This window comes from Triturus cristatus, chromosome 8, assembly GCF_964204655.1.
Source record: "Triturus cristatus chromosome 8, aTriCri1.1, whole genome shotgun sequence".
In the NCBI taxonomy this organism is placed as follows: domain Eukaryota; kingdom Metazoa; phylum Chordata; class Amphibia; order Caudata; family Salamandridae; genus Triturus; species Triturus cristatus.
The window spans coordinates 80,838,973-80,863,897 of record NC_140591.1 but is presented as its reverse complement, the minus strand read 5'-3'; the positions used below and the strand labels follow the sequence as shown (position 1 = coordinate 80,863,897).

At 46.5% G+C, this 24,925-nt stretch overlaps 1 protein-coding gene across 2 annotated transcripts in view; it reads left to right on the top strand.

The window, feature by feature from the left end:
- The window catches only part of CFAP91 (cilia and flagella associated protein 91), a 587,002-nt gene that overhangs the window by 462,719 nt on the left and 99,358 nt on the right, over positions 1–24,925 (top strand). For both annotated transcript variants that reach the window (XM_085621057.1, XM_085621056.1), the window contains exon 14: positions 18,662–18,883. In XM_085621057.1, the coding sequence (XP_085477183.1) occupies positions 18,662–18,883 (222 nt within the window). The remainder of the gene's footprint in view (positions 1–18,661; positions 18,884–24,925) is intronic.

Here is a 24,925-nt window from a genome sequence, read left to right as displayed (position 1 = left end):
GGCAGTGGGGAAACGCTACACACTAAACATCCATCTACCAGAGGAGTGGCATCTCTTCCTGACTCGATAGCCTTTTGCATTTTAATTTTTCCCCACGCAAGGTTGCATATGGAATGTCTGCAACAAACTGTAGAAGGTCAATGGAATCAGTTTTCAAACCATTGGGAGGACAAACTGAATCTTTCACAAGCTGCGATCCAATCGCTGCCATGGTGATCTCAACAGCAGAACCTTCTGGTGGGAGTCCCCTTTCACCTCCCACGATCACACTGATAATGGATGCCTCCCTCCAGAAATGAGTGTGGGTTACATGGGCTACATGCAAACTCAGGGTGTGGGGTCGGGCAGGGAACAGCAATGTAGGAGGCTGGCTCAGTATATAGTGTCCAACTATGGTGAGGCACTGTGCACTGAGTCCAGGCAACCCTCAGTGATAGTGTTTACGGTCCCTGAAAACCAAAGCTCTCAAAGGGTAGCTGTGGAGAGCAGCTAAGGCTTATCCAGGAGTGGTGTAAAGCATGTACCACTATAGTCGGTCAGTAAGCTTTTCACACAAGAATGAACCACAGCAGGTGAGTAGAAAAATACTTTATATTTATTACTACACTCTAGACAGTAACTTGGTATATTTCCTACCCAGAGATATCACTTAAATACAAGGAATACTTAGAAAAGAGGTAAGTAGCATAGAAAAACACATGGGACCCTCCAGGAGAAAACCATATACTAAAATAGTGGAATGCAAAGTGGTTACCAAAACGGGACTAGTACCCAAGGTTGGAGGACTCCGGGGAAGCAAGTAACCACTCAAGGTGAGTAGCCAGGGACCCCAAAATGCCCAGGTGCAGAGGCGTTACACTGGGCCAGATGTCCATAGGACAACACAAGGTAAGTCGCGGTTGGAAAATTAGTTCTAGGACTCTTCCCAAAGGACCCCAAAGGAACCACTTGGATCAAGGTAGGTTGGAGAGTCACCCCACTTGTGGATACGCAGAAGATATGGATACCTGCACCAGGGAGCCTGGGTGCATGGGGTGAAGTGGTGTAGGAAACCTCATTAGACGCCAATGGAGGGTCGTGGAAGTTCAGCACCTACAGCGTCTCATGGACTATACCAGTGGAACCAGGACAAAGAATCCAGATGAGAAGAACCTGAAAGCAGAAGGACCGGAGTCCAAACCACCAGGAGGTGACTAGAAGGCGCACAAGCACAATGCCAGCCCTGGTTGAAGGTACTTACTGTAGCACGGTGAAGAAGAGACAGCAGCTGTGGAGACCAGGTGACATTGCAGAAGCCCAGGAGCCTTTCACGAGCTGTCCCAAGCCGGTCGACAAGTGCAGGAAGGTCAGTGGCCGGCAGTGGCACCAACAAGCCTTGGTAAACTCAAACAACGGTACACAGGAGAAGATGCTTTGTTGCAGACCAGCAAAGTCTGTGGGACTAACCCAGCAGGGGTAAGTCAGGGCTGGCCTCAGCAAGCAGGAGAGCCAGCAGGAATCGCTGGAGCCCCCTCATGGACCCTTTGGCAGCAGGCACAGGAGGTCACAAGGAAGCCCCAGCATCACACAGGTGATGAAGGCCCACGAGACAGAGGATGCAGTCAGGACAATGTGCTTGGAGCTGTGCAGTGCTGAGGCAGGGGCTACTTGGAGCTTGAATATCTTTAATGGAAGGAGCCAACAAGCCCTGGTAACGTCAAACAGACGGGGTGCACAGGTAGGCTGTCTACGTCGGCTAGAGAAAGATTACAGTCTCCCAACTTGCAGGAAAGACTGGCCAGTCCTATAGAGAGCCAAAACTCCACCACATGTGTGCAGAGCCGGGCGGTGTCCATGGGTCACCAGGATTAGCAACAGATCGTCAACATTGAGGAAAAGTGACTCTTTAAAGGAGATTCTTCAGGCTGGGATGCAGGCTGAGTCCTTGGTGACTCAGAGGACGCACAGCAACGGAGTTTCAGATCTTTGGAGAGGCACACGCACGAAGATGCAGCAAGATCCTTCTCACTGGGAGCAGTCTTGTTGTGGTTCCTGGCTTAAAGAACAGCAGGATTCCAGTGTCCACCAGCAGAAGAGTCTTTGAACAATCTTCAGCAACAGGCAGTCGGTTCCAGAAGTTGTTGTCAGGATGAATCTAAGGACCCACCCTCAGGGGAGCCCTTAAGTTACCCTAAAAAGGGGAAGGACCTCTTATCTGGTGACCCACCTATCAAAGGGGGTGAGGGACGATACTCAGCTGTCCTAGCCAGTCACATGCTGGGCCAAGATTCAACATGGCAGAATCAAGTGGCGACCTCAAGGAGCTCTAGGAACCTCCCTAGGGAGGAGCTGGACAGGGGGTTGGTCACTCCCCTGTCTTAGTGTAGTTTCGCACCAGAGCAGGAGCCAAGGACACCTGAAATGGGAAAAACTGGTTTATGAATGGAGGTCACCAAATGTGCCCTCCAATGCAGTCTGGTGGCGCTCGGAAGCACTCCACTCTACCTAATTCTAAAAGAGAGATGGTCACACCTCTCCTCCACAGGAAATCCTTTGTTCAGTTTCTTCTGCCCAAGGGAAGCTCATCAGCAGGGGGGGCAGAACACTGTCTAGGTTCGGCAGCAGCTCGTGCTGACACTTAGACCCTGGAATGCTACACAAGTAGGTACTGGGGAGTCTTCTAAGGAGCCCGCACTACATAGTATCATTCAAGTAGCACTGGAATCGGTGTAGTTGCATGAGTCTAACATGTTTGATACCAAAGATGACCTGGTTCAGGAGCCATTATGTAGTCCGACATCAGGACTTGCCAGTGTCCATTACTTAACTTATATGTGCTGTCCCTCACTTACAAATCCCAGAAAATGGAGTCCGGGGTTTGTCGGTGCACCTCTACTCGTTCAGGGGTATCCACGCACTTAGAACTGGGCACCATGTCCTTGGACTGAAGGGCCTAGCTTAGGGGTGACTTATAGGTTTTAAGGGCAGTGAACCGGATATAAGAGAAACCTTCTATCTGAAGTGAAAGGTGCATGCACCCTGTCATGCAGACTGCAGTGGCAGCTATGTAGACAGTTTGCATGGGCTCTTATGGATAGCACGATACATGCTGCAGCCCATAGGAGACCCCTGGAGTACCAATGCCCTGGATACCTCAGTACCATATACAAGGGACTTATAATGGTACCTCACTATGTCAATTGTGGGGTGTACAAAGTACTAACCAGACAATTTAGAGGAGATAGCACTGTCACTGGGGTCCTGGTTAGCAGGATCTCAGTGAGTTACAGTCAAAAACACACACTGACACCAGGCAAAAAGTGGGCATATCTATGCCAGAAAGATCCTACTTTCCTACATAGCCTCCTCTCAAATGAAAGCAGATAAGACTAACCTTGCCCAGTTGAGTCTTCATTTTCTAAGTGGAAATATCTGGAAAGCCCATCTGCTTTGGCATGGTTACTCCCAGGTCTATATTCCACTGAAAAGTCCATCCCTGGTAGGAAAGTGGACCACCTCAAAAGTTTGGGGTTTTCACCCTTCATCTGTTTTAGCCATAAGAGGGGCTTATGGTCTGTCTGAACAGTGAAGTGAGTGCCAAACAGGTATGGCCTCAACTTCTTCAAGACCACATCAAAGGCCTCCCTCTCAATAGCTGACCAACATTTCTCTATTGGGGTCAACCTTCTACTGATAAAAGCTACTGGTTAGTCCTGGCCCTCTTCATTGACTTGTGGGGGGCATTTTGCTGAACCTGCTGAACTCACCTGAAGCTCTGCTCAACTCCTGGCATCACTCCTGGGTCGGTGACGCTGTGGTCTCCCCCGCCGCCATCACCTTCGCTGGCCGCTGTGGGGGGGGACTACAGCCCCCAGAGTCTTTGGCGGCACTTCCTGGTCCCGCCTACCAGCGCGCCCGCAGGCGCTTAAATTTGAGAGGCTCCCTCCGCGTTGCGGGACGCGCGCGGGCGGCGCCGGGCTAAGCCCGGGCAAAGGGTGGGCCGTCTGTGGCCGTCAGGGGCCAAGGGAGGCCGGGCGGGGCCGATTCCCGAAACAAGATTGTCAATTGCAGCTTCGTATTCACAAGAGGACTGGCGAGACAAGTCGAGGGAGGGGGCTCGAGGGCTACCCACTGTTTGGCACATTGAGCCCCAGATACAGGTATTCAAACTTCCAGTAGGGGGCCTGTCAAGGTGCATTGCTATTTGTGTTTCAGGCTGTTAACTTGGGTTGATAGCGCTGGTTAGTACTCATTGTAACTTTTCTCTGGGTTAGTCCCAAGTGTCTTCTGGAGATTTGGTAGGCCAAGGAAGTAGATACACGACAATATAAGTTTGTGAGCCTGAAGTTGTGATATGGGGAAAACCAAAAAAACTCCAATTAGATCAGGGGGTGGTGTAAAGGGAACTCTGGATGCATTTATTACACGAGCCGAATCCCTGTTGACCCACGAAATACAGCTAACAGAGCGTAGGCTGTCCCTTGATTCCCTTCTGGCACATAAACGTTCGTCGCTGGGGACAATAGCTGAGTGTGTCACGCCAGGGGCAAGCACCCTAGCAAGTCAGGGACTCCCTGTCCATAGCGTAACCCAGTGCGTTACCACGGCACAAGTCCATACTAACACGCCAGTACGTGGGGAACAAGAGCCACTGATTTTGGAGGGGTCTGTAAACACCATTCACCAACATGAACTCTCCCCTGTGAGATTGGAGGGAAATCTGGTGATAGAAACATCGGTCACTGGGGCAAAGGCAGACCAAGAGCAGGAGGGTATTACACCTGGAGGGGAGAGGGAGCCCAATGCATTAATAAGGAGGGAAAGGGAAGTGGTTACCCGCTCAAAAAAAGCGTTATTGGTGCCAGTTTCTCCCCTAGAAACTGCTGCCTCAGAGGTCACAAGGACCACGGTTATCTCACAAAGTAGCGGGACCAACATAAATAGAATAGATAATAAAGCGAAAAGAGGTGGGCCTAGAAAAGAACCCAAAGTTGTTAAGGACGGGAGAAACAGGTCAGCCTGCCAACACCGTGAAATTCGCTCTCCTGTAAATGGGGCGGAATGGTCATGGGAGATAATGAAAACATTAGAGGCCAATTTGGAAGCCCTTTTTCTTAAACATTTGGCTCCCATAGTGGAACATATAAAGAAAATAGAGGAGAAAGTTAGTAGGCTTCTAGAACAGAATAGTGGTGAACCCCCAGTGCCCCCACTGAGTTCGAGACATGAAGGGTTAGGGATCGTACCTTGCCCTGTCAGTCCCTGTGAAAACAGAAGTAGGTTGGCAGGAAATAAGCGGAGTGTTGATCCCACTTCCAGTAAGGATAAAGGCACTCCCTCTATTATTGTGCCCCATAGACTACAACATGAGGGTAGTAAAAAAGGGCTCGTAGCAGCCAACAGCTCCCTAGATGATCAGGTGCATTGTACACCGGGGCTGCAGACGTTGGATTTACCCCCAGCTTCTTGTCCCTACACGATAGTCTTAGCGGGGGTTCCAGCCCATAACCAGGATAGAGAAGAGTCCACAAGCTCCCTGATAAATAAGGTTAATCATTGGTTGTACAACAATGTGAAGGAGTTTAAGCTACAGAGTAGCCACATCCTTATGGCAAGGAGGGTAGCCTGGGTTGATCCCTCTGAGAAAAAGTTTGCAGGAGACTGCGTTATTGTTAATTTCAGACACCCGGAGCTGGTAAAAGAATTGCTTATTTCCAGTTACGGGGTTTTTGACAGAGGGACTACTCAAAAGAGTCAGGCCAAGTGACACGCAGAAGAGGGGAAATTCCCAACACAAGGGCCAACAGACTGGGTTCAGTATCAAACAGGTTCATTCCATTGTTTGATGCGGCAGTGATGGATGAACTAGACTGACTGGCCCAAGGCGCGAACAGGGAGATTCCCCCTCTTCCAGCTAGCCCAATGCTAAGGGATACTGTGGGCCCCATGGGAAATCCTCTTTCATCCGATATCCACCCAAATGAGGTTTTGCTTAACCCCCCAGACAAGAGTATTGTATTGGCAATGAGTTGTCCAGTAGGACTTTCTCCTCAAACACAGGCAATCCCAGTTAGGAGAGAGATAAATCACGAGGCTGAGGAACTTAGGGTGGTATCGTGGAACATCGCAGGGATCTCAACCAAATTAAACATCAAGGAATGGTTGGACTTGTGTCAAAAATTCCACATTATCTGCCTACAGGAAACGTGGGAGACGGACAGTAGTGCCCCGCACCTAGAGGGGTATAAAATGTTTTTTGTTCCCGCCCGAAAATCTACAATGGGAAGAGCTAAAGGGGGTTTAATAATGTATGTGTCTCTCTCCCTACAAGGGTCCTGGGACGTCCTGGGTTGGAGCTCGGACAATATGCAGGGTATCAGTTATTGCAAGAAGGGCTTAAAATTTGTTTTGATAAACTTCTATAATGCGGGCCAATCAATGCAGAGGTTGAACAAGCTCAAGGACAGATTGGCAGACTTGTACGCCAGGGGAAATAGCCCCCCAAATTTGATTTTAGTGGGCGATTTTAACTGTCACCAATGCCCGTACTTGAAATGGGGAGGGGGAAAATGGGACTCTTGTCCATCTATAAAGGATTGGCACTTAGAGCACACAATGGAAGGCAGCGAACTAAGTAAGATCCCGGGCATATATGATTTAGCCCCCACGATGGACTTAATCAAGCCCAGGAACTTTAATACCATTAATCCTTCTTTTAAAGGCAGGGGCAGGGATACAATTATTGATTTTATCTTTGTTTCACATTGTTTTAAATGTAAGATCATAGATTTTAGTATAGAAATCAGTATTTTTAGTGATCATAACCCTTTGGTGTTGTCCCTGAGAGATTTGGATTTACCTACGCAGTCAAGGATTAGGATGACGAGGGGAACACTGGAAGCAATTGACCAGGGCAGGCGTATACGTTGGACCAACATAGATGGGGAAGCATTTTATAAAAAACTCATTGCATCCTCAGAAAGTGGGATATGAAAGTGCTTAAACCAGGAAGTTGAGGGTAAAGAACTGATAAGTGCTTTTGAAAGTATGGCAAGGGACATTGACAGGTTACTGAGGGCCAAATCATCGCCTATGCCTAATCTCTCACCAAAATGGTTCGACAAAGCATGCTCCAGAGCCCAAAAAGAATTGAAACGGGCACTCAAAACGGTACCTAAGGATAGGAGCAGGATAGTGGAATGCAGAGCTCAATAAAAACTGGCCATAAAAAAGAGGAAATACACTATCCATTACGAGGCCTGGGAGAATTTGAGGGAGGCAGCTGAGAAGAGAGATATGTCGAGATTTTGGAAGGTGATTAATGACCCCAGTTTCCAGGCACCGAACAATGAGAAGGTGGCTTGCAATGTCCTGCCTGAAGCATGGGTCTCTCATTTTAAGAATCTGTATAATCATGGCAGCCCCACTGCCCGACAAATTACAGATGTGGGCTTTTTACCAAGCTCTTGGTCGCAGTTTACAGTGGGTGAGATTAAAGATGGAATACACGCCCTGACACGGAATAAGGCCCCAGGACCGGATGGGATCCCCCCCGACTAATTTTTGTCCCAGGTCGACCTGTGGGCACCTATACTCACGAGAGTTTTTAACACGGCAGTTGAAATGGGAATGCCCAGGTCTTGGTCAACTGCTAGCATTGTTCCCCTATTTAAAAAGGGCAACAAGTGCGACCCTCAATGTTATCGCCCGATCTCACTAATTGACGTGTCAGCAAAGGTTCTAGGGAAGGTAATCCTAAACCGCCTAATGGACTGGGCAGAGGAAAATTAAATCATTACCGATACCCAGTACGGTTTTAGAATGGGCCGTTCCACCTCGGACCAATGCCTTAACCTTTACAACCTGGTGGCAAAGTACACCGTGGCAGGCGAGGGGACAGTCTTTCTAGCCTTCATGGACCTGACAGCAGCTTTTGACCGGGTTAACCGGGAAAAGTTGTGGGAGATTTTAGAGCTGTTAGGGGTCGATTCAGGTTTGATATTCATTTTAAAAACATTACATATGAACACAACAGCCCAGGTCAGATACAGTAATGAGGGGAATCTTACTGACCATTTCTCATGTACTAGGTGTGTGAGACAAGGTTGCATCCTGGCGCCCTTTTTATTTACGCTATATATAAATGGTTTGGACAAAGCACTTGGAGAGCTGGGGGTAGATTGTCCTAGAGTGGCCAATAGAAGCATACCTGTCCTCTTATACGCGGACGACGCAGTACTCCTGTCACGCACAGGGAGGGGACTGCAGTCTCTTATTGATGGCTTCTGTGGGTTCATGGCAAATTTAGACCTATCTCCCAATTTAACAAAATCATACGTCATGGAAGCAGGAAAAAGACCAACGAGGAATTTTATTTTTAAAATTGGGGGTCACAAATTAGAGAAGGTCGAGGTCTTCAATTATCTAGGGATAATTTTCGACAAACACCTCAATTTTAATACACTAATCTCAGAAAAATGTAAACAACAGTCGAGTACAATGGGCTCAATTATGAATCGAGCTACGAGATTAGGCCGCTGGTCACTGAATGAAATATTGAATTTATATAACTCAATCTGTTGCTCCAAAATTATGTACGGGAGTGAGGTTTGGGGATTCAGAAACACTTCCATGATACAACTGGAGGAAAACTAGTTTCTTAGAATGATTCTGCAAGTCCCTCAAAGTATTCCGGCCCACACTGTTCACGAGGAGCTAGGGCTCCCTTACATTACTGATAGACTAAGCATTAAACCAATAATGTGTTGGATTAAAATTTGGACCAACCCTGAGGCTAGTCTAAGTAGAAAAATAATCAAAGATTGTATTAATAGGGACAAAGGACATAGGATACCGTGGCTTAAATATGTGAAGGACACGTTGAAGTGGCTGGGCTTTGCTAGTTGTTTTGATGAGCCCACGTCCCTGACGCCCCAGTTAAAAGTAGTTATAAAAGCCGAATACCTCAGGCGTCTAGCCTGCGCCCGGGAAGACAGTGAAATACTGAAAGGGTCAGTGCGATCACACATATTAACGAAATCTGTTGCAGGTTTAGAACCTTACCTGGCGCAGATATATAATAAAAATGATAGATTTTTAATGACCAGATTCAGACTGGATCTTTTACATCACATCTTAGCTGTCCCCGCAGGGTTCACAAGAGACATTGGATCAAAGGGTCCTTGCGGCTTCGATCTGGGATCTCCGCAGGATACCCTCCATTTTGTATTCTTTTGTCCATTATATGAATACCCGCGGGCAGTTTTCTTAAAAACCATCCTAAGAGTGAATAAATTTACCCAAGTTAGGGTAGCACTCTTATACCTGAAACTCTCCTCGGAACCCCTTACCTTGTTTTGCACCGTGAACTTTTTAAGACTAGCTGCAAAATTAAGGAAGTCTAGACGTGAGGTGTAAGCAACTTCGCTTGTTGGGCACAGAGGGTTGGGTTCTATGATTAAAGTTCCCTCTTAAAACTTGTATATATTCTGCACACAACAGTAGACATTACCGAGGATGTATGTAAATTATGAATTGTATGGTACAGTGTATTTGGGATGTTTTATGATGTTTTAATATGTTATAGCTTATTTTATAAAGTATTGTTTTAAACTGGCTATGATCATGCATTTTAAATAATTTTACTGTGTTGGTATCTCGTACCTTATAGCTGTTAGCACCCTGCACTTTAAAATTCTATGAATTCGCAGCCTTTTTATAAGTCCTCGTGTAACCCTGTTATTAAGGCCCCGGACAGACCCTGTAGAAATGACTTATTTTAATTATTTTAAGATCATTTGCTCATATTATTGTATTTTTAAATGTGTAAATGTATTGTTCTTTTCTTGGATGTTTCAATATCCGAATAAAGATATTTTGATGATGACTTGTGACAACACTGCTCCTATTCCTATCTCAGAGGCATCTGTCTAGACAATTAATTGTTTAGAATAGTCTGGACTCTGTAGGATGGGAGATGAGGACTTACCCTTTTTCAGGTCATCGAAGGTCTCTTGACAGTGAACTGTCCAATTCACCTTCTGAAGCATCGTTTTAGAGTTGAGGTCATTAAAGGGAGTCACAATGGACCCATACCCCTTAACATATTTTCTGTAGAAGAAAGAAAGAAGGCCAAGAAAACTCTGACCTGAGTCTGGTTAGTGGGAGCAACCCAATTCACAATGGTTTGGACTTCTTTTACTAGGTGGGCCAAGTGTACAACCTTACTCTGCCCTATCTGGCACTTACTGGCCTTGATAGTGAGGCTTGCCTTCTGTAGGGCCTCAAGTACATTTTCTGAAGTGGACCAGATGATCCTGCCAGGTGGAGCTAAAGACAGCTATATCGTTCAGATATACTGAACTAAAATGTTCCAGACCTGACAGAATTTTATTCACCAGCCTCTGAAATGTGGCAAGTGCATTCTTCAAATGAAAGGGCATTACAGTAAACTGTAAGTGTCCTCCAGGGGTTGAAAATGCTGGGCCCGATTCACAAAAGTAATCTGAGACAAAATCCTAACTTTACGACTTTCGGTATTCACAAAGGGCAATTAGGAGTAGTAGTTAGGATTTTTTCTCAGTTAAACTTAAGTTTTGGTCTTAAGTTAAACTTAAGACAAAAACTTAAGTTTAACTGTATGCCCTTTATGAATACCGAAAGTCGTAACGTTAGGATTTTGTCTCAAATAACTTTTGTGAATCGGGCCCGCTGTCTTAGGTTTTGCATCCTCAGTGAGCCTGATCTGTCAATAGCCTGCAGTCAGATCAAAGGTGCTGAGATTCTTGGCAGAAGCCATAATCATCTGCCCTAGGGATAGGATGAGAATCTTAGTGACTGCATTGTGGCTTCTAGTCTGTACACAACCTCATCCCTCTCTTTCCGCCCTGGGAATGAAGTTTTGGCACAAGGACTACTGCACTAGCCCAAGGGCTGTCTGAAGGCTCAATGACCCCTAACTCCAACATCTTTTGGATCTCTGTCAGGATGCAATCACTGACATGGTCCGGCTGCCTGTAGATGTTACTCTTCACAGGCAGACTGTCACCTGTGTCCTCCTCATGTGCACACCAGGTAGCCTGAATGGGTGTCAAGGAAAAGAGTTCAGGGAACTGACTGAGAACCTGTCTGAAGTCAGCTTGTTATTCAGTGAGGCTGTTTGCAAAGACCACTCCATCAACTGTACCATCAACAGGGTAGTATGAGAGGAGATCAGGGAGAGGGTCACTCTCTTCCTCCTGTCCCTCATCAGTATCCATGAGCAGGCTCATGTCAGCCCTGTCAAGTAAGGATTTAGGCGGTTCACATGAAACACCCTTTGAGGTCTTCTAGCAGTATCTAGGTCCCACCATGTAGGTGATCTCACATTTATTTTCCAGGATGGTATGGGGGCCACTCCACTTGTCTTGGAGGTATCTTGAGGCCACAGGTTCCAAGTCCCATACTTTCTGCCCTGGCTGGTAAACAGTCAGAACAATCTTTTGCTCATGCCATAACTTCTGAAGTTCTTGGCTGGCCTCAAGGTTTTTGCTAGCCTTTTTCATGGACTCAGCAAACACAAGACGATGATGAACGGAGCGCTGAAACTTTTCAGACACTCACCCCCAGTCACAGATCTGGGTTGAATCTATCATCATTCTTTAGCTCACTTTGCCACCTCAGTTCAGACCCAGCTATAAACAAACCAGTCTTGACCCTGTGCCTCATGGGAACAGTCCAGCCCGAGCTGCCAAGCCAAGTCTTCCCTGAACCGGAAACAAGCATCCTGGGACCGGTTTCTGGGTAACACCCTTTGTCAGCCAGGCTAGCTTGAATCCAGTGGCAAAGTGAGCAAGGGACCCACATCTTTTATATTAACCGGGAGGTGTCCCTGAGGAAAGCTCAACCGAAGAAGTTGAAGATATGGAAAAGGGACTTTAGACATATCAATGTAGCTGAACTAGCAACCCAATGTAAATCTGCCCTTTCCTCTCAAGCTGACACGTCAGAGGTTCATTTACTCACAGACTTTTACAACTCTACCATCTCAAGTATCATGCATTCCATTGCACCACTCCAACAAAAAAATGCTTCAACAAAAATCTCCAAACCGTGGTTCAATGACAACCTAAATTCTGAGCGACGCCACCTAAGGGCAATTGAATGATCCTGGAGATCCAAGCCATCCTCGGATCTGCTAAAAGTCCTTCGAACAGTAAGGAGTACTTATAACAAACAAATCAAGAGCGCCAACTATTTGAGATCCCAACTCAATCATGCCTCTAATCGCCCCATAAAACGTTTTGAAATTGTTAAACAACAATCGGTGGAAGCTCCCAATCGCCCTGATCCAGATCTCAGCCCACCCTCAAGTGAAGCTCTGGCTGCTATCTTTACTGAGAAATCAAGATTTATCAATATCGAACTGGTTCTAAGAAGGCTTCTTTGTCATCCTATTGGTTTGCGCACCCTCCGGCCCTCTTAGATCAGCTTGAACCAACTAGTCGGAATACCAAGAACGATGCCTCATGGGGCACCTTTACTCCCTTCACTGAAAGTGACATTAACAAGATTCTTTAGAGTATCAACCCATCCAATCATTTTAGCGACCCGTTACCACCTTCCGTCTTCAAAGAAATCAAGGAGGTCTTCATCCCCCTTTGGACAAAGATTATCAATACTTCGCTGACTCAAGGTATGATACCTGAGCTCAGGTTTCACCTATACTAAAAAAATCGAATGCTGATAGTACCAACCTTAACAACTTCCGCCCTATCTCCAACATCACTACTCTGGCCAAACTCCTTGAAAAATGCTTACAATCACAACTTTGCGCTCACATTGAGAATTTCCAACACCTAGACCAACACCAATCTGTCTTTGGAGTGGACACAGCACTGAATCGGCTCTCATTCACGTTATGGATGACATTTTAAAAATGCTCGACCAAATGAATCTTGCCTCCTAATCCTCCTTGACCTCTCCTCAGCGTTCGACACTGTAAATCACAACAAGCACAGGATGAGCCTCTCTGGTCTGGTATTGCAATGGTTCTTGTCCTTCCTCCATCACAGATCCCAAAGAATAAAGGTGAACCACTCTCTATCCCAGACCATGCCAGTTTCCCTGGGGGTCCCACAAGGGTCCGCCTTATCTCCCATACTCTTCAACTTATTCTTGGAAGCACTAGCTAATGCACTAAATTCAATGAACATTCTCCTCCATATGTATGCCGATGACATGCAACTCTACCTGAAAATCTCCTCCCACTGATATCCCCTGCAGCAGCTTGCTGCCTAAGGCTCTCAAGAGAGGGGATGGATTTCTGCTCCAGACTCAATTCCTCCCTGGTGGGTTCACCTGCTCCCGGCAGCTCTGCCAGGTCAGGCCCAAACTCCTCTGGGGCAGTTCCCTCACAAGGGGCAAGATCATCTTCCTTAGAAGACAGATCCTCACATGAATCGTGGTGGAAGGATAACTTTTTGCCCTTCTTACTTCTGTTGTCGGTAGCAGTCTGGGCCATTATTCCAGGCTCCACTGCTCTTTGATCTCCCTGCTTCTTAGCCTGTGCTCTAGTCATCATAAGCACTGCCTCAGAGATCCCAAGTATGGCTGCACAAGTCCTCAACTCAACTTCAGCCCATGCTGGCATTTCCAAATCATTGCCCAGTAGACATTCTACATGAATGTTAGAAGATACCACAGCCTTTTTATGGCCAGTAAACCTCCCCACCCCCAGCTGAGATTGATCATTGCCATAGGGTGGCTATTAGTGATAGCGTCTGTAAGTATTTCTCTGATTACACCCGTTTTTCAGTCACCATGGTGACACTGGCATCTGTGTCCCTGTAAGTTATTGCCTCCATACCATTTATGAGGGATAACTGCCTGTATTTCCTCATATTATAGGTCAGACAGCCAAAGTGGCAAGATCAATGCCACTCTCTGATATTGGGACAGCCTCAGTGACTTCTCTGACTAGGCCAGTGCCCACTGTAGTTCCCAAAGTGAACCTTGTGGAGGTTTACTCCTACTAGTGCTATTGTTAGGGGCACTAGGGGAAGTAGTAGCAGTCTTGGTGCCTTTCATAGGACAGTTGGAATCATTGAGCCTCTGGCCTTTTGCTTACAATCAAAGCACCAAGGATATTTGTTACGAGTGGAAGAGGAGGATTGTTAACCACCCCCAGAGGAAGATATTTGTGGACCTATGGAAGACTCTTTTTGTTTTCTTCAGGCTTCTCCCCATCTTTCTCTTGGGTTTTAGATGTATCTTTCTTTTTCTGGTCAGCCCCACCATGAGACTTATTGCTCACCCTGGTGCGAACCCATTTGTCTGCCTTCGTTCCCAATTCTTGGGAAGAGGTCAGATCAGAGTCGACCAGGTATTGGTGCAGTTTTTCAGACACACAGTTATTAAGGCCATTGACAAATGGGGAGAAAGAATATGAGAGCGAAGATGGAGCCAGAAAATGGGAAGCCTGTGGGCGGACTGAAGCCCACAAAGTATATACAAAAAGAATGCAAAAAGAACAATTGATGGACAGAAAGCAGAACAATGGCATACATTCACCCCAGTACAGAGATCTGGGCCTAAATCCATAGTTGTTTTGCTCACCGTGCCATTCCAGTTTGAGTCCAGCCATATGCAAATCAGTCTTGACCAGTCTTTTGCTTTCTCGCCCTAAGTGCGCCAGGTATGCCCAGACGTGGGTCCTGGGCTCACTGTGCCACTGGCATCAAGCTATCCTGGCCGGAGAGGGGTGAAACCCAGAAACCTGTCCTAGGATGCTTGTTTCCGGTCCAAGGAGGACCTGGCTTGGCAGTTCGGGCTAGACTGTTCCCATGAGGCACAGGGTCAAGACTGATTTGTATATGGCCAGGTCTAAACTGGGGTGGCATGGTGAGCAAAAGAATGATGGATTTAACCCAGATCTCTTGACTGGGGGTGAATGTTTTGATTTGTTCTGCATTCCGTCCATCAATTTTGTGTCTTTTGCTTTCTCACCCTAAGTGCGCCAAGTATGCCCAGACATGGGTACTGGGCTCACTGTGCCACTAGAATCAAGTTATCCTGGCTGAAGAGGGGTGAAACCCCGAAACCGATCCTAGGATGCTTGTTTCCGGTCCAGGGAGGACTTGGCTCGGCAGTTCGGGCCGGACTGTTCTCATGAGCCACAGGGTCAAGACTGATTTGCATATGGCCAGGTCTAAACTGGGGTGGCATGGTGAGCAAAAGAATGATGGATTTAACCCAGATCTCTTGACTGGGGGTGAATGTTTTAATTTGTTCTGCATTCCGTCCATCAATTGTGTGCCTTTCACAAAGTATATACAGCATGTCTTGAAGAGACAGCGCTAGCTCTGTCTAGCCGAGACCTAAAATGAAAGGGACTAGTGCCCTCAATCGTGTTCAATAGTGGAAGCCACCCTTCTGAAAAGGCAGCAATTCTTTACTTGCTAATTACTGACCTCTGGTCAGATGATGCCTGCCACTAGCCTTGGTTGGTACCAAGGTGACAGACATTACTAAGGATGTTTTACTGTTCTCAGTGCTTAAGAGGATCAGAGCTTTGCATTTCCAGGGAGACACAGATGTGCATGTAATTAAGGCCTGGTGTTGCGCCATCACCATTTTCGGCAAGCACATAATCTATACTCTTTTCTGGATTACTGGAATACATGAAATGAGCCACACAGGTAGGCGCGATTCAATATGTTCCTGTAAGACCTGGGGTCACCGGGCCCTAAGGGGGTAACGTGACTCGAGCGGGTGGGCACCCGAAGGCTTAAGTGTAAAGCGACCATACAACACACACATCCCCTGAAGCAGGAAACGCACACAATAATGGACGCCACACAGTAGGTTCAATGAAAATCAATCAAGTTTATCTAAGCAGTTAGATGCAAATGCAGTTCATCAGATGGCAATGGGCATTACTTGAGTACATTAGCGTTAGATTCACCAGCATTTCATTATGATGCAATAGGCAACACCTGTATACCTTAGCGTCAGATTCAAGAGCGCTTCATCATAGTTCCATTGGCAATACCTGGCGAACTTGGGGGAGCGGTAAACACAGCGGTTAACCAGCGTGCTGCGCCCCTCCCACCACTAGCGTTTCAATCCGCCGTGGGCACCTTGCACGGTATCTCGTAATTATCAGCGCTTCGACATAGGATTGGGAAACGTAGCGCCCCACCTGGGAAACTAATAGCGTTTCAGGGCACAACTTGCGGGCTTACCGCTACACATGACACCGCTGGCACTTCAGAGCAAAACTGGAGATCACAGCGCTACACGGAATAAACAGGCATTAAGCACCTCGGAGCAGAACTTGAGAACACAGCGCTACTCGTAATAATCAAGCATTAAGCGCTTCAGAGCAGAACTTAAGAACACAGCGCTACTCGTAATAATCAAGCATTAAGCACTTCAGAGCAGAACTTAAGAACACAGCGCTACTCGTAATAATCAAGCATTAAGCACTTCAGCGCAGAACTTGAGAACACAGCGCTACTCGTAATAATCAGGCCTTAAGCACTTCAGCGCAGAACTTGAGAACACAGCGCTACTCGTAATAATCAGGCCTTAAGCACATGGCCCCTGGTACGCGGCAGTCTAGAAGCAAGGGGGCAATCCCACGGAGGGGAACCAGAGTCTCGGTTGGGCACCGGGAAGCGGTCGCAAGTAGTGCGGTGCCGCTCCCGATCGTTAGGGGGCGCACCGGGTCCTCCTCAGACCTCCCGGGGAGCAGGGGGGTGAGTCCCAGGCCTCAGCACGGCCACGCTACCTCCCAGCCCCCGGGGGTTACCTTGATCTCGGCGTCCTCCACAGGCAGACACTCTGGGGATCCTCACTGTTCCGGCCCCGCAGTCAGAGCGCTCAGCGGCGGGGGCGGCGACGCGCAGTCCGCCCTCGTCACGTGGGTGCAGGAGCCGGCTTCACGGCCTTCCACGACTCGCGCAGCAGCTGCGACGGCATGAGCGGGGCCCCGGGCTTCTCCGCGGGCCCCGATTCGATGAGGGGCAGACTTCGGGCTCCTGGGCCGCGGCGGTGAGTGCGCCTCTGGTCCCCGCGCCAGTAGGGGGTGACAAATTAAGCAGGGGCGACGGCGGGCTCAGCGCCCGATGTGGGACTGACTCGGGGGGGATCCCAGGCAAGGTCGGGGAGCGCAGGGGTCACAGCGCTAGCACCTGGTTGATCCCCCAGCAGTCCAGCAGTCACTTTCAGCTTAGGTTTAAATAGGGAGCTTCAGCATTAGGTTTCAGCATTCAGTTTCAGCAGGAAGTTCCAGCGTTTAGTTTCAGCATTCAGTTTCAGCATGAAGTTCTAGCGTTTAGTTTCAGCATTCAGTTTCAGCATGAAGTTCCAGCAATCTTACTGGCGCAGATGTCTCTGGCGCCCTTAGGGGTTCTGTTTTTTGGGGGTAGGGATTGAGTTGGTGACTAGTTCCCTCCTAGTCAGGTTTGGCAGAAGGCCCCTGGGTTCTCCTACCGCCGGGCTAGATCAGTGGGCTGTACAGGATCCCTCACTCACTTAAAAGGCAGTACCTAAGTCCTGTCACTTTCAGAGGCATAAGTCCCTGGCTAGGCCCTACCGCCTAAAACTCCTGCGTGGATTCTCCAGGTCTGCTTTACCCCAACTGGCCAACTGACTAGAAAATGTTCCCTCCCTCTGTTAAGTAGCCCTAGGTCAGGTGACCTCTGTCCAAGGAGGCAAAAGTAAAAACCCCACCTCCCTTCTAGAAGGTTCCAGCACATTCCAGGAGCTTCCCCATTCTACCTATGGGACAAAAAAGGCCGGCTGGTGTCGCAACATTGTTGTGGGGTTCCAGCCAGCTCCTGGCAGCTAGGGTGCTACTAGAAAAAATGAGGCACGATCAAACATAGAGGGGGAGACCACCCTAGGGCTGACAGGTCTAACAGTTCCAGTTTCAAAAAAAGATTTGACCGGGCCTAGGCAGAACGATAATGCTTTGGTAAGTGCAATTTCAGATCTAAGAGCTCCCAACATTTACCGGGAAAAAAACTTAAACTGATGACTTTAGCGTAGATTGTTGAGGGAATGAGCCAGAGTATTGGATGAACGGTGTTCATGAACTTGCAAGATATCTCTCTCCATATTCCAGTTCTCAATGCTTCCCTTGCTTTGCTAGAGGAGTGCCATTTGCTTGATTGAGGATCATCACAGGAATGATTTGGGTTGTACCGAAGACGTGATTGTGAAGCACTAAAGGCATAATTGAGCAGTACCCCACTAGTAATATTAAGAAGAACCACTGGCATAATCTAGCAGCTGCCTGAAGTATTTGTGCAACCAGCCGTATACCTGAGTAACAAGGTTGGCATAATTTAGGAGGTCCTTGACCTTACTATCAGCACCAAGGAACTTTTAATGCAGAGCTCAAAAACATTTTACAGGCACCATAGTTAAATGTTTTGCATATCTCTGAAATGTGAAATCTTGAGTAGCTTCTTTTATCTGGTATCTTTTGCTGCCTTTCTTGAGTTCTTCCTAATCAACTAGGAAACACAATACTGTATTCACTTCAACTTGGAGAAATGTTACCATTTACTTCAAAAGGTTGATATTTAACCAAAGTTTATTGTTAAAAGCAGCAACTTCACAGAAAGTGTTGTGATAAAATGTCCATTCCTTATACAAATGTACTTGACACCTGTACAAATTTGTTTCTCTCAAGCTGTCGGTGTTGGATGATCACTTGTCTGAGCTAGAAGGAGGAGCCCTCTCGGACATGTTTGATTTCCTCTCCAAAGAGCTGGTGCGGCTACAGCAAGAGCGAAAGATCCATGCCTTTGCAATGCTGGCTGAAAGGCAGCGGCGCATACGGGAAGCAGAGGAGAGTGGGCGTCGCCAAGTGGAACAAAGGCGACGACGAGAAGAGGATGAAATTTTTAAGCAGGTTAGTGTATCATAAAGCAGCACTAGCCAATGGCAGGTTTCCTGGCTTCCAGTGCCTGGGGCATGCATTTCAATGGACATCAGACAAAATTTAAAATTTAAGATTAAGTGCCATGCCCTGAACTGAAGGATGCCTATACTCTGTGATTGCTTTAATATCTTCATCGAATTATAAGAGTAAAATTTGCAACAAGATACATCACCAGATTTAGGCCTGCATCAGACACACATCACTACAATGGTGTATTTGCTTCGACATTAGAGGAAGCAATCATATTGTACTAACAAACATTGCATCCACCTTGCCCCACCTTAATCCTCTTTTGGAGTAGAAGTAACCTCCATCATAGCCAACCTCCTCCCTGATAAGCCACATGATGAATCCACAGAACCTAGGTCCCCCTTTGCACATAGCTTACTTTCAATGACAATATCTTATAGCTACACCTTGAATGTAATTGCTGCTATACAGTGTAAGGCTAATATAGACCAGTCCTTCTCCTCAATACACAATATGATGAATCCTTATACCCTAGACTAGTTAAGGTTTCCCACTCCTGTGGTGTAGTTCACATCAAAATGATGTATGATTACTCCGTGAGTTGTCAATGAACCTTAAAATAGACCAGTCTTAATTGTTAAAAATGTTTGCAATGTACACATTCCAGAATTCGTTGTCATGTCTATTTTCTCCTTATTATATTGTGAATTACCAATTTAAAGTAAGAGTTGTACCACAGTTTCATGGTGTACCAAAACTGTATATTTTGTACCACAGTGTTCTGTCCTTCAAAATGGACAATGTGTTGTCAAGTGCCTTCTGCATTTCTTCTTTTTGTGATCATTGTCCATCGTAGTTGCCCTTGGTGTGCACATTGTCAGTCATGGGTGGATGATTGGGTTTCTGATGAAGTGTCAGACCAGGGATAAAACATCTGTAGAGTGTATTTTATAGTCCAGTGTTTATTCATTGCATCTGTGTTTGTTCTGGGTTTTACAGTTTCCCCACTAATTTGCATTTATTTATTAGCAGTTTCTTATCACATGAACAATGGCCATGAGGTGTGGGAGTGCTGTACAACAGTAGCAAAACAATATATACAGAAGAACAGCAATAAATGCTATACCTCAAATTTGCAAATTAAACAGTAGATCTCATACAGGGCAAAAATGTCAGTAGTTTTACATAGTAATGTACAAATTAAGCAAAACATGCTGTGTTACGGTCAGGGTACCTATATCACATACAGCTAGCGAAATACCCATATATATATAACGGTTTCAGTGTTGCTTCAGAAAGAAGATTATAGCCTCATAAATACAGGATGTGTCAAACAATTTACATCAGAAATTGATGTGCAATAGTAGGTGTTTCTGTCTCTTGAAGCTTCCATGGCATAGGATTGTCCTGATCTCATACAAATTACGTTCCAGATCTTGGAAGCACTCCCTGTGAAAGACTGAAATATAGTTTGTGTTTCTTGAAGATGTGTCTTTCGAAAAGAGGAGTGTTGGAGCTCCATAAGGATTTAAAGCCTTGTAAAGTCACCAACTTTTGTGATAAATCAGGGCCCTGTGTGGAAGGCTTTATGAACAAATTGAATTGTTCTGAAACCTGTATGGGAGCAGCATGTGAAATCTCCTCAAGTGGTGTTAGATGTAACTCAAGAAGAGAACGATTGGAGGAAAACAATAATTTAATTCCATGACCATGGATACAGATTTGTTTTGTACTGATGATGAGAGGGTTTTGGATTAAGGCCTATCCAAATCCCTATATAGTGTGAGCTTCAAAGGTTGAAACTTAAAAAATACTCAAACTTTACAATAGGGTTTTGAGAATTTTGCAATTTTGTTTGTTTCATTTCCATAAAAGGGCATCAAAAAACAAAGTGATGGATGGAAGGCTTGATTTCACTCCGCCACTGGCAATTGCTCAGGCCGCATCCCAATCCATTATTTTTCACCTACCATTCCACCTAAGTTTGGACCCAGCCATACGCAAAACAGTCTTGGCCCTGCTCAGATGGGAATAGTCCTGCCTGAACTGCCAGGCCAAGTCCTCTCTGAACTGGAACACAAGCAACCTCCTACAATTGGGAAAGAAACTGAAAACTCAACTCAAGTAATGCTTCCTCATACAGGCTCACCACTTCCATTACCTCTTTACTCTAGGGTCCTGCTGTAAGGTGGCCATGTCTGCCTTCATATATTCTCTGGAGCCTTACCCTCTCCATCCAAACCACAGGGCTTTCTTGCAGGCAATTACCACTCAGATAAGCCTCTGTCACAAGCCGGAAGACAGTGGGACATGAGTAGGTATATCACTGACATGACACCCTTGGCATAAATAAAGAGGCAAATAGTGAGTAACGCTTATGGCACTAATACGTGCTGGACTCATGAGAAGTAAGACCACCTGATTATATGTGTTTGTTGTCCTTGCATTGACACAGACAGTATGGACATGATTACACATTAGAGCTTAATGGTGTGTTTTCCGAACGTCCTGATGAAAGCCTAGGATCCTAAGAGGCCAATAGAAGAGGCTGAAACATGTCGACAAGAGAGGTTTTAGGCCGCTAATCTCCCTATGGACAGCTACAATTTATCATTTTTAACCTTGTCCGAGATTCCCTATAATAAAGGGATACTGGGGTTATCTCACACAATTTGTATCTTTTTACTCCCCGTTCCACAATATCACAAAGTACTCCCTGAAAAATGGAGGAGCCCATCATGGTTTTTAGGGGCCAGGATGAAACCCAATAATGAAGCATGACACTAATAAAGTGTGTGAGGGTCTAACAAAAAACTAAGCAGCTGTTCTTGAATAAATAACAAGGTTAAACTATGGGTGCAGGATATACTAGTGTGTGTAGTTCTGACTTTTGAGGGAGAATATTTCCTTCTCCCTGCTGGACCATTAAAGATTGTTCTCGCTCCGCTCACACCAGCATCATATATTACTATGACCCTGTAAGTGTGCCACCATTTCAAAAAGACTCCCACAGAGTGGGATCTAGAGAAAGAAAGTCCAGCAGCAGAGAAAGGAAAAGACACCACTCTCTATGTCCTAGCACATCAGTGCTGAGTCTTAAGTCGCCACTGCAGAGGGTCTCAGTCTTAACATGTTCAGCGTCTCAGAAGGACTCAGTGGCGACTCAACATCAAAACCCCCAATATTCCAAGTCACCGATGTCAAAACATTCAAGATCAACAGTGGCAAAATCTCCTTTGCCTTAAGCCATGACACTTCATGCCAGATCGAAATCAACCCGTTTGCCACCACACAACAGAGACCCAAGAAAAACGTTCATGTAGTCACTATCAAAGTCAGCACATTCCCCATTGGTGTCAAAACTGGTCAAGAATTGAATTGCTTAAGTCGCCACTGCAGAGGGTCTCAGTCTTAACATGTTCAGCGTCTCAGAAGGACTCAGTGGCGACTCAACATCAAAACCCTCAATATTCCAAGTCATCGATGTCAAAACATTCAAGATCAACAGTGGCAAAATCTCCTTTGCCTTAAGCCATGACACTTCATGCCAGATCGAAATCAACCCGTTTGCCACCACCCAACAGAGACCCAAGAAAACGTTGACGTAGTCACTATCAAAGTCAGCACATTCCCCATTGGTGTCAAAACTGGTCAAGAATTGAATTGAACTTTCATTTTATTGGCTACACGTATCTTCTTCAAGGCACAGCTAAAGATGCCAAATTGACATTTCTGGGGTCAGTACTCTTAAGACAACACACAAAAGAATAGATGCTTAGAAAGAAAAATTAAACAGAGACCTTAAAGGCTGCTGGTCTGAAAGTGCAAAAAAACATCCATACATCAATATAGAACCAAAAATAGGTGGTACATCTATCAGACGGTTCAATGCTTGAGATGGTTTGATTGAGCAAACTTAAAGGGAACAATACCAGAGGCAGTGCTAGAAACAGATGATCATTTATCCTAAAACATCCCATTCAAAAGGGAGGAATTTGCCTGGCAAGTGACAGTGATAACTTAACACCCCTCCTACAGTTACCCACTCCTCTCAGAGGAGATGTGATGTCCTTGAGATGGTTTGATTGAGCAAACTTAAAGGGAACAATACCAGAGGCAGTGCTAGAAACAGATGATCATTTATCCTAAAACATCCCATTCAAAAGGGAGGAATTTGCCTGGCAAGTGACAGTGATAACTTAACACCCCTCCTACAGTTACCCACTCCTCTCAGAGGAGATGTGATGTCCTGCTTGGAAGAGTGGAAATTGTGGAGTGGACATATGGGTTCTAAACACCATCCAAAGAGGATACTCCGTTAATTTCAGGGCTTCTCCACTGCCTGTTCCACCGAAACCGAAGTCAAAACCTCTGCTGTCCTTAATAAAAGATGAAACTCGTCTCTTACTAAAAAGTGGGCAATAGAGAAAGCACCATCAAACCAAAAGGACAAAGGAAATGAATCAAGATATTGCCTGATCTTAAAAAGAAGCCAGACAAAACAATATTGACAGTATTTTAGATCTTCAGTTTGTCAACAATTTTTTCAGCAATAAAGTATTCAGAATTCCCTCCATCAAATCTATCTGCACGTAAAGAAATACATCTGCCTTTGTGTCATAGATCTTCAAAATGCTGATAGTCACATCCAAACAGTTCAACATCAAAGGAAATAGAAAAAAATCCGATTGGCCGCACTCTGCTCGTCCTACCAGCATGTTACCCCAAGGAACTGTGGTCCATGTAGTGGCAACGGCGATTACGCCTGTGCCAAAAGTGTTCGAAGAAAGTAAGTGTCGCATTAGCCATCCCTGGACACGTGTTTTGAGGTAGTTGCCTGTTGTCAGCAGGGAGTAGGTGAGTGTGTGGGGTTGCCGCGTAGACTGCCAAAAAAGTATTATTAGGTAAAGTACCACTCATGGCGCGCAGGTGCTGGTCCGGGGCTCGTCAGCCCAATGGCTCAAGGGAGCCGTAATACAAAAAATCCGATTGGCCGCACTCCGCTCGTCCTACCAGCATGTTACCCCAAGGAACTGTGGTCCATGTAGTGGCGACGGCGATTACGCCTGTGCCAAAAGGGTTCGAAGAAAGTAAGTGTCGCATTAGCCATCCCTGGACACGTGTTTCGAGGTAGTTGCCTCTCGTCAGCAGGGAGTAGGTGAGTGTGTGGGGTTGCCGCGTAGACTGCCAAAAAAGTATTATCAGGTAAAGTACCACTCATGGCGCGCAGGTGCTGAACCGGGCCTCATCGGCACAATGGCTCAAGGGAGCCTTAATACAAAAAATCCGATTGGCCGCACTCCGCTCGTCCTACCAGCATGTTACCCCAAGGAACTGTGGTCCATGTAGTGGCGACGGCGATTACGCCTGTGCCAAAAGTGTTCGAAGAAAGTAAGTGTCGCATTAGCCATCCCTGGACACGTGTTTCGAGGTAGTTGCCTCTCGTCAGCAGGGAGTAGGTGAGTGTGTGGGGTTGCCGCGTAGACTGCCAAAAAAGTATTATCAGGTAAAGTACCACTCTTGCCGCGTAGACTGCCAAAAAAGTATTATCAGGTAAAGTACCACTCATGGCGCGCAGGTGCTGGTCCGGGGCTCGTCAGCCCAATGGCTCAAGGGAGCCTTAATACAAAAAATCCGATTGGCCACACTCCGCTCGTCTTACCAGCATGTTACCCCAAGGAACTGTGGTCCATGTAGTGGCGACGGCGATTACGCCTGTGCCAAAGTGTTCGAAGAAAGTAAGTGTCGCATTAGCCATCCCTGGACACGTGTTTCGAGGTAGTTGCCTCTCGTCAGCAGGGAGTAGGTGAGTGTGTGGGGTTGCCGCGTAGACTGCCAAAAAAGTATTATCAGGTAAAGTACCACTCATGGCGCGCAGGTGCTGGTCCGGGGCTCGTCAGCCCAATGGCTCAAGGGAGCCTTAATACAAAAAATCCGACTGGCTGCACTCCGCTCGTTCTACCAGAGTGTTACCCCAAGGAACTGTGGTCCATGTAGTGGCGACGGCGATTACGCCTGTGCCAAAAGTGTTCGAAGGAAGTA